General features: G+C 46.0%; 1 protein-coding gene across 1 annotated transcript; it reads left to right on the top strand.

Annotated features, from left to right (window-relative positions):
* Positions 1-163: 163 nt before the first annotated feature.
* On the top strand, positions 164-8,372 carry PRKRIP1 (PRKR interacting protein 1 (IL11 inducible); the record flags this gene model as incomplete). Its single annotated transcript, XM_009865036.1, has 5 exons — positions 164-242; positions 1,651-1,751; positions 2,555-2,640; positions 4,310-4,377; positions 7,252-8,372. Coding segments are annotated over 5 exons (450 nt in total), but the record flags the coding sequence as incomplete, so codon positions are not given.
* Positions 8,373-9,350: the final 978 nt, after the last annotated feature.

Genomic DNA, 9,350 nt, shown 5'->3' with positions numbered 1-9,350 from the left:
CTGATCCCTGAGAGTGAAGAAATCCCTGCAGCTGTGCTCCCCCTGAGAGCTGCTGGCTGATGGAGGGGGCTGCTGTCAGACACACACCACCTTTCCACAGCGTGTTAAAGTTGCAGGCTTTGCTCCTAGGAGTTACTGATGACTGGTTGGTTTGTTCTTACAGGAAAAGACTGTACCAATTCCTGAAAAGCTGAACGAATGGGCACCACGACCTCCCCCGGAGTTCGTTAGAGATGTGATGGGTAAAGACACTGTTCTCCAGATAACCCTAGTCTCAGCTGCATTAAACTTAGAAACATATATATAACAGGAAGGGCCAGAGGCGATTTTCTGTTGTTGCTCATTTTGCTGGAGAAAAGAGCTGTGAAATGTGCCTCAAGAGCTGCTTTTCCAAGTTTTACTTGGTTCTCGGGTTCTGCTTTTGTGCTTATTGTCAGAGTGCAAAGTGAACGATGCCCGTGGCACTCCAGCACAGGGACTGCACTGGTGATGACAAGTACGTGATGATAAAGTAAAGTAAATCTGTCCTTTCCGCGGATCCAAGAGTGCTCTGGATCTGATAATTATGAAGTCCTTTTGACTGCTTTGAGTCTGATCTTGGGCAGCGAGAAGCAGAGACGTGCAGCAGGTGTGATCGGACGTGGTGAGGCAGGGAGCTGGCAGCTGTGCAAGGGACCCAACCCAAGTATTCCGCTTACGCTTTACTTCTACCTGCAGGGATTAAATGCAGTAATTGTGGTATAAATTTTATTTACGTGTGGTTCTGGCTTTCCTTGGGGCCTTCATCCTTATTAGCGATCCTTTTTAGAGGCTGACTTGTTCTTATTTCTGAATAATTGATCTTGGACTACAGTTTTTACATGCTTCTGAATAAACCATTCTTGTCTTGCAATTCCCTCCTGGCTTTTTCAAGACGCTTTGCTCCATGCTTGAGTTGAACCGTCTTGTTTTTCTGGGGACACCTGACGTGCTGGGATGCTGGTGGTATCAAAAGCACCCTTACTGCAGTCCCAGCTGCTGTGTTTTAATTACGAGGCCCCTTCTTTGAGGCCCGTATTCTTGTGCTTTGTGTTGAGAAATGGCTCGGGAGGCGGAGGAGGAGAACAGAGCGCGATGCTGAAAGCTCCTGTGAGACTTCCACGTGCAGACTGACACCGGGAAGAGGGAGCTGTAGGGATTTCATTTATGAGGAAACTGTCAAAAACTGTCAGTGGTATCTGTCTTGCATGGGAAAGTGTAATACAATGGGCTTTATCCATTTATTTTTTGTATGAAATGCTGAAAATGAGGCAGAAGCAGCCTCAGTAGGATGCTTTAGCTCACCTCTGCCTGGAAGAGAATAGGATATGTGTTTGATTTCTAGTTCTTTTACTGCCTCAATGTCCAGCTAAGACTGGATCCTCCCTAAAGGAGTAACCGACCAGTAGAAACTGCCGTGACCTGTGAGCGTGTGCTTTTGCAGCTCGCTTTGGCTTTGGATTGTGAGTGATCTGAGCTGATATAACATGGTGACGCCCTCTGTGCCATGTCAGTAGATTTTTCATATCACAGTGCACTCTCGTGTGTCCCCTCGCTCAGATCTAGCTGTAGACATTTGTGTGCATCTAGTATATATTATTTTCTGGTGGGCTTAATTTTTCTTTATTGCAGGTTCCAGTGCTGGAGCTGGGAGTGGGGAGTTCCACGTGTACCGGCATCTTCGTCGGCGAGAGTACCAGAGGCAAGATTTCATGGATGCAATGGCCGAGAAGGTCAGCAGGATTCTTTAATTTTATTCTTTTTTTCCCTGACTATTTGATGTTCATTGCAAATTTTTTTTTTTCTTTTAAAGTCATGTACAAATAATTCCGTTTTGAACCACCCCTTAGCAGAGGAAAGCTGTAGGGGTGTATGATCTGTGGCGTCTTTGTCAGTATTGAAACGTTTGGTGCTTTGTGTCAGACGTGCTCCATCTTCTCCGTTCAGTGGGGTCCTAGCGCACCGTAAGACCGCACGTGGATGTGTGTGTTCTCGGGTTGGTTTCGAAAATCTGTTAAAAAACAGAAATCCCTTAGTACCACGAGTTTGCACAGATGCAATCAGAGCAAATACCTGTGTGCTTGCACAGAGCACACCGTGCATAGAATCCACATCCCTTTTAAGTCTTGGTCGAGTAGAACAGCACCTCTTTCAGAGAGTGTTATTCTTATACTCTCTCGTGGCCAAGATGAGTCTTTTGATCCATACATCTCACATTATTTGTATCAAATTATGGTTCGTATCTCAAATTATTTTCTTAGTTTTCCTGAAACGTTCTTAAGGGCAGAAGCCTGACCTCCCTCATCTCATTTGGTGAGGATTCCTCCCTGTAAAGGCTTCAAAGTTTGGCTCAGGCTGCAGGTTAAAAATGCTGTCCGGGCAGAAGTCATCCCTACGTTGTATGAAGAGGAAGCCAGGCAAAATCTGGCAAAGCTCCCTTCTGTTTTTTGCTAAAATCCCTTTAAAAGGACATGACTTTTAAAAGAAGCATTTTCATTTAGATTGTGACCAAAGTATGACATGTGATCAATTACAGCAAAGACTAGATGAGGAATTCCAGAAGAAACTGGAGAGGAATAAGATGATTGCAGAAGAACAAACAGCAAAACGCAGAAGGAAGCGGTAAGGGCAGATCCTTCCTGGGAGGCTTGACGGGGAAACCCTCCGGCCCCCGTGCCTCGTCTGTAGCTGCATGCTCTGGATAAACGCTGTCGGTCTGTGTCTGCATCTACTGGCTGAGGAGTCTAGCTGTGCAGATTCATTTTGTGAATGTCATTGTTGGGTTTCTAAAGTCCAGTCAGCCAGGCTTTGCCGGCATGGTTTACGTGCCGTGCTGTCACTAGCGGGAGGACTTTTGACAGGTTGAGCAGCTTTTGCTGATGCCGCAGTGTCGACGGCAGCGTGCCTCGCTGCGCGTTTGTTATAACCGTGCCAGAAGAGGTTTGTATGTGCATCTGGCTTAAATCAATGCCTGAAATAGTCTGTGAGTACCGGAAAGGACACTGGTGGGTGCAGTACTCTTAACACCAGGCTTCTGCCTGCCACCCTGAAATGTCTGGCAGGTCAAGTTTAATAAGTTAGGTGGACAAATTAAAAAAAAAAAAATTAAATCCATCCTACTTTAAGGTTTTAGACAAAGTGAAACCATTTCAGGATTGATGCTCTCAAGAAATAGTGTGAGCATCGAAATGCAGCGATAGGAGAATTTAAATTCCACGGTCTGTGTCCGCCGTACCTTTCAGAAATCGCAGGGTATCGTGGCTTGGCTCTCTCGGAGGGTCTGACCCTGAGCATCCTCTCTCTTGCTTCTTGGAGAGTGAGGGCTTTCCGTCTCGTGGCTGAGAGCTGCTGCTGAAAGGCCTGCGCAGAGTGACTCACGGGAACATTTGCACCAAAGCGCACAACACAAACACCGTTGCCATTTTCCTTGGATTTCGTGTGGTCCGACAGATGGCCGGCCAGCCGGCTCTGGCCTGCTGCCTTTTCCCTGGCTGGGCTGGGGAATGACTGCTCAAACAGCAAATGCTGCCTAAACACCGCCACCTCCTTGTCCCACTTCCACAGTCCGGTGGTGTAGGCACCTGTGTGAGAGCCCCTCTCACTTCTCTCACCACCCTCCGTCTCGTGTCCTGCCCTAACAGCTACGGGACTTGGTGCCCTGTTTCCAGAGAATTCATTTACTGAGAGAGGAACGCAAATCCCAGGTTGCTCTGCCCTTAGATCACCTTGTTACCTTGGCTGGGCAAGCAGAACCAGGTCACAGCATCTAAAATTCCCTCTTACTCCTGAGTTACTCCTAGGGCCCAATATATACAGCCAAAGATGAAGGTCAAAGCATAACGCAATTTTTTTTTAAGTATGTTATTGGCGATGACTTAATTTTTTTTTGCCCCCCAGCATTCAGTTCCATCAGTTTGGATTTTGACACCATCTTCTCTTTTGTGTTTATTAGGCTCTGTAGCTAAAACGTGGGGGCAGTTTCAGTTTTGTGCCTTCTGTGTTCTTGGAGATTCTTGTGCATCGCAGAGTTTTGCTTGTAGTGGCATCACGGAAGACTTTAAAAAAAAAAAAATCAATTGAGCTAAAAACAACATAGAAAAATTTCTGTTGATCATGTGTCCAAGTTTGCTCTCGTTGAATTTTCAGCTGAGGCCAAATTTAAACTGAACTTCTCCTCTGAAATCTGTTTTTCCAAGATGTCTCTAATATGTCCTTTGTCAGTGTATGAATGTGCAGAAGCTTTGCAATGTTGGATTTGCAAAAGAATCTTTTTTTTTTCTTTGCTTTATAGCCAGAAGTTAAAAGAGAAGAAACTGCAAGCAAAGAAAAACAAACTTGAACAAAGGAAGCAGGAAAAAGGTCAGTGAAATTTAGTTTTCTTTCCTGAAGGCTTAATTCTGTTCCTCAACCGAAGCCTAGAAGGGTCTGTTCCACTCCCTGCCCCAAACATTCTTTACCCTTGAATAGGAAGACTGAGCTTTAAGCTTGTTATTTTAGCTAATGTTTCAAAAGCCCTCTTTGAAAGCCTTCTGCATCAAGATTTAATCTTACAAAGAAGTCGTCTGTTTTTTGCAAATTTTCCCTTTATTAGGGGAAATTTTGGACAGGAAGCATTGGAGACCGAGTTTGTTGATTGGGGACGGTTTGCCCCAGCTTTTCTGACAAACTGCAGATTCAGAACGCCTTTTTTGCTAAAAAAAAAAAAGGGGCAGTATTGTTAAGGGCTTTTCTTTTTTTAAGCGTATTTTCAGTGCGTATGGGAAAACAGGTGGAAAACATACACAGCTTGGACAGCAAGAAGCCCAGTTGCAATTTTTCCTTGTAAGAAATTGAGCCACCTTGGTGCCATCTGTTCCCCGCGACTATTTTCTCTCTCATAGAAATAAACGTGAAAAAGCCTGACTGCCTCTGTTCTCTTGCAGTCTTGAAAATTAACGTTCAGCAGTGTCAGCGTAACTCTTTGCACAACTGCTGAATGATCTTTCCTTCCTTTCAGGGAGCGTATTTTAGCTCACGCTGTCAAATACTCGACCTCGGTGGATGAGCATACTAATTTTGAACTAGGTTTTAGTTTAAAATTGACAAGGATTTCTGATAATTCTGCTAGAGCAGTGGCTTGTCTCAGTTCCACCTTATTTCTGCTTTGCTTTTCAGGGTTGGATCTGTTTCAGCTGAACCGTCGCCAGCCTCCCGTATAAACATGGGAGGACAAATTAATCGTTAGGTTCGTTTTACTCCTGACAGCAAGGGAATGTAGCAGAGTGGATTTTTTGGAGGGCGTTTCACTTTGGTTCCATTTGTCTTTTTTAAAGCCACTTGCTCACAAATTGCGACTGGGAGGAGAAGTTAAATAGGTGCTGACTTTTGTTCACCTGGAGTGAACAACGCAGAACAGCCGGCAGGGTCAGGGACTGGCAGTGGTGCGGCACCGCTCCGGACCAGTCGTTGGGCTGGAGGGCTGTCGTTCAGCGTGAGTCAGTCATTTTCTGGAAGCCAGAACCAAACTCCTCTTTCCTTAGAACAGTTCTTAGCTCTTTACAGTTTGTAGTTCTCTATTTAAAAGAATAATAATAATAAAATAGCAATAGCGCTAGAAGCCACTAATAGCCGGCTTTGTTCTACTCGAGGTCAGGCTTGTCTTTTTCTAGTTTTGTGTGCCCCGGGTTGAGATCTGAGAGTTTTTCCAAACGTTTTGAAGTGTGTTTGTTGGATGTGGCAGCGTCTGTGTTCCTCTGAGCTGCCATATTTCACCTTTGTTGTAGTAAAAATAGTAAGAGTAAAGGCTGGTGCTAAAAAAGTTGCCTTATCATACGGACGCCTAACAAAAACTGAAAGTACAGAGCTTGGCCACGCGGTGGCATCAGACCACGAGTCCTAAATCCTGTGGGTAACCGGGCAGAGCATGAGCTGAGTGTACCAGAGCTGCTGGGAGCAAGAGAACAGCTGTTAAATTCAGGTCCCACTTTATGCCATGCCTAATTTTCCATTATTTAATTTCCAGTAGGTGTTTCCCGGTCTTTTGGCAATCATCACAAGTTTTCCATGACCCTTGTTAACCTTACAGATACCTTAACGTGTTCCTGTGCTTGCTGTATGCTGAACAGCCTGTGAAAAAGTTCATGGCACCATGTGGTGTTTCTGTAAACTGGGCTAGCTGTAGAAAAAACCTGAGCCCTGCCCCTGGCTTCCCAGTGCCTGCGTTCTTTAACAGCACTCTGTGATACTTGAAAGCTCCTGCTGACCCGCAGAGGTGAGAGTGGGAAGGAGATAAAATTGGTCACTTCGGGGTTTGGCTGTCTCTGTTGGAATAAATCTCTGACAGGAGGTGGAGTTGTTTCATGGAGGGACCAGGTGTGGTAGCGTCAGAGGTAAGGGAATAATTCTCCGAGGCAGAATTTGCTATTCTGAGCTGCGCGTCGCTCGGTGGAATTCATATAACCTGATCCACGTTTCCTTAGTGTCTGAGACTACTTTGTTGTGAGATATTTAACGACGAAGACGCACGGGAGCGTGTTATCCATCGGTAGTAATTAGCGTCACCCAAGAGTTGTTTGCTTAGCACCCGAGTCTGTTTTGTTATGCATTAAGAAGAGTATGTCCAGCAGATGGAGAGGCGTTCTTCTCCCCCTCTACTCTGCCCTGGTGGGACCTCACCGGAGTATTGCGCCCAATTCTGGGCTGCCCAGTTCAAGAGGGACAGAGATGTGCTTGAGAGAGTCCAACGGAGAGCTGCGAGGGTGGTGAAGGGACTGGAACACCTGCCTTATGAGGAAAGGCTGGGAGACCTGGGGCTCTTTAGTCTGGAGAGAAGGCTGAGAGGGGATCTAATTAATGTATAAAAATATCTGAGGGCTGGGCACCGAGAAGGAAGAGACAACCTCTTTTCCCTTGTGCTCGGTGATAGGACAAGGGGCAGTGGATGCAAGCTACAGCAAAGGAAGTTCCACCTCAACATGAGGAAGAACTTTTTCCCTGTGCGGGTGCCGGAGCCCTGGCACAGGCTGCCCAGAGAGGGTGTGGAGTCTCCTCTGCAGACTTTCTAGACCCAGCTGGATGCGTTCCTGTGGGGCTGCCCTAGATTCTGTGGTCCTGCTCTGGCAGGGGGGTTGGAGGGTTGGACTCGATGATCTCCAGAGGTCCTTTCCAGCCCCGAATGTTCTGTGATTCTGTGAAATACTTAACAAGGAGAACATGTGGGAATACATCACCAATTCACACTGCTTGTGTTTTCAGAACCCGACCAATCTCAAGAGCGAGTCAGCAGTGAGGATGATGAAGAGGATAGCAAAGAGGAGGAGGAGAAGGAAGATGATGCTGAAGAGCCAAGTTTTGTGATGGGAAGAGGATGAGGCCTCTCAGGGACAGCTGGAAACGCTGTTCGTTGCTTTATCTTCCGGAGCATGAAAGTCTTTCATCTCGGCCGAGCAGAACCCATTGGCGTACGTTATATCTGCTTAACGGTCAATGACCTTCACGTCACAGGCCCAAGAGCTGTTGATAGAGAAATGCCAAATAAGAGATATTTTTCTTAATCGCTTGTATAACTGCTGTGCAGTCTGCTCTAAGTTTGCTCTAAAGAGTCAGCCATAAAGTCTCTGCGACCCTAGAGTTCTTTCTAACATGGCCCAGAGTGTTTTTCTGTCTGAAAGCTAAAACATATCCATTACCATTTAAGGGAAATATTACTGTGAGGGCTACGTATTCTACTTAAGTCGGAGCTGGTAGCAGTGGGATACATGAATCGAAGGGAAGAGTTTAACCTAAAGTAGACAAGTGGTCTGTAGCCAGAATCTCCTGCACTGTGAGTGTTCTGAATTTGGGGTTTTGTATGGGGTCATCTCTAACCCAAAGAAATCAGTTTATGTTGCTAGACAAGTTCTATAGATTTTTAAGCAGGGTCCCTTTTTTATTGCTAAAACTTGCCCTATTACTTTTCTTCCGTGTTTTTTTAAACGAATAAATGGGATATGTCGGATTGTTTTGTCTTCTTGTCTTTCGAAGAGGTGAAATGAGGAGATGCTTGTAGTGCTGCAGGGAGGGACAAAAAGACCAAAGTGATGTGGCGCGCGTGCAAATATGGAAAAGGGTGTTAATTTTTCGCTTTTGGATTGGGACAGTATCTTTTCTGAAAGATTCTGTCTGTAAAGCCTCCAAATCCTGTGGCAGAAAGGCTCGGAATGGAATGGTTTTGCTTGTGTTCAGCTTCGCGTCATGACACTTGCCTTGCTCTCTGCTTGAGCTCGCTGCTTTGAACTTTGGGTTCCCTGGTAGGAATCATAACATCCGTGTATATATATATATTTACTTATCGGTGCTTAAATGAAAAGCATCTGCAGTGGTGGTTTTATTTGTAACTTCGGTTGTTATCTTTTCGGTGTATCTTCAATTAAAAGTGCCTGCTATCTTTCAGACACGCTCATCCCAGGACCTCGGCATCCAGAATGCGGTGCTACTTCCTCTCCAGCCTTTGTCAATGCCAAATTATTTCAAGCAAAAACAATAAAAAGGGAGACTCTCTTTTTCAGTTTAGCCTTTGTTGAGCAGCGCTGCCAGAAATCCTGCATTTTTGCCTGGGCTGGCTTTATGTAACAGCTTCTCAGTGGTATTACCGCGGTAGCGGGGAAGCAGATGTCATCGAGTGCAAGTGACGTTTGCGTTTGGTTCCCCTGTACGTACCCAAAGACTGCAGAGCTGGGTCACTTCTGAGCTGCAAGGTCCCACCACCCCTCCATGGGTTAGAGATCTGCATGGAGTTGTTTTTTGTTTAACCTCTAGAGGCAGGTGCTTCCAAGTTGTGACTTGTTTCATTTTCTGGCGCTTCAGCTGCAGAGTGGATGTTCTGCTGCCGGTGGCATTTTCCCTGTGGAGAGAGGAGTGATGAGAATTGCTCCACTCGGGTCCCCCTTAGGGCGCGTAAACCCTGTTGATACCTCTGTGTCCTAAGATGAGCTGTGAAAACGTTGTGATGTTTCTTAGCTCCTAGTGGACGGAGAAGTGAGAGTCTCCCAAATCAGCTAAGACTGTTCTGCCTCGGAGTTTGTCGGGCTTTCGAGCTGAATAAATAAGAGCAGTTTTGCATTCGGTAGAGCAGGTGTTGCTGCATGAGGATGCGCTCCTCTGGGTCGTGAGGAAGACCAACTTGAGTTTGTCCTGGTGAACCGAACGGATTCGGGTTGCCCGGCCTCATCTTGCCTCCTCGTTACCCGTGCTGAATTACTCATACTCTCCCTTTCCTGGGAATGCTAGGTTTGTAGGTGAAATCCGTAAAAAGCAAAGAGAACGTGTTGCTGAAGGTGGTATCTGCCTCACGGTCTTTCTTGCTGGGGTGGCTG

The sequence above is a fragment of the Apaloderma vittatum genome, unplaced genomic scaffold, assembly GCF_000703405.1.
Source record: "Apaloderma vittatum isolate BGI_N311 unplaced genomic scaffold, ASM70340v1 scaffold21102, whole genome shotgun sequence".
In the NCBI taxonomy this organism is placed as follows: Eukaryota; Metazoa; Chordata; class Aves; order Trogoniformes; family Trogonidae; genus Apaloderma; species Apaloderma vittatum.
This window is presented reverse-complemented; position numbering and strand designations above follow the sequence as displayed.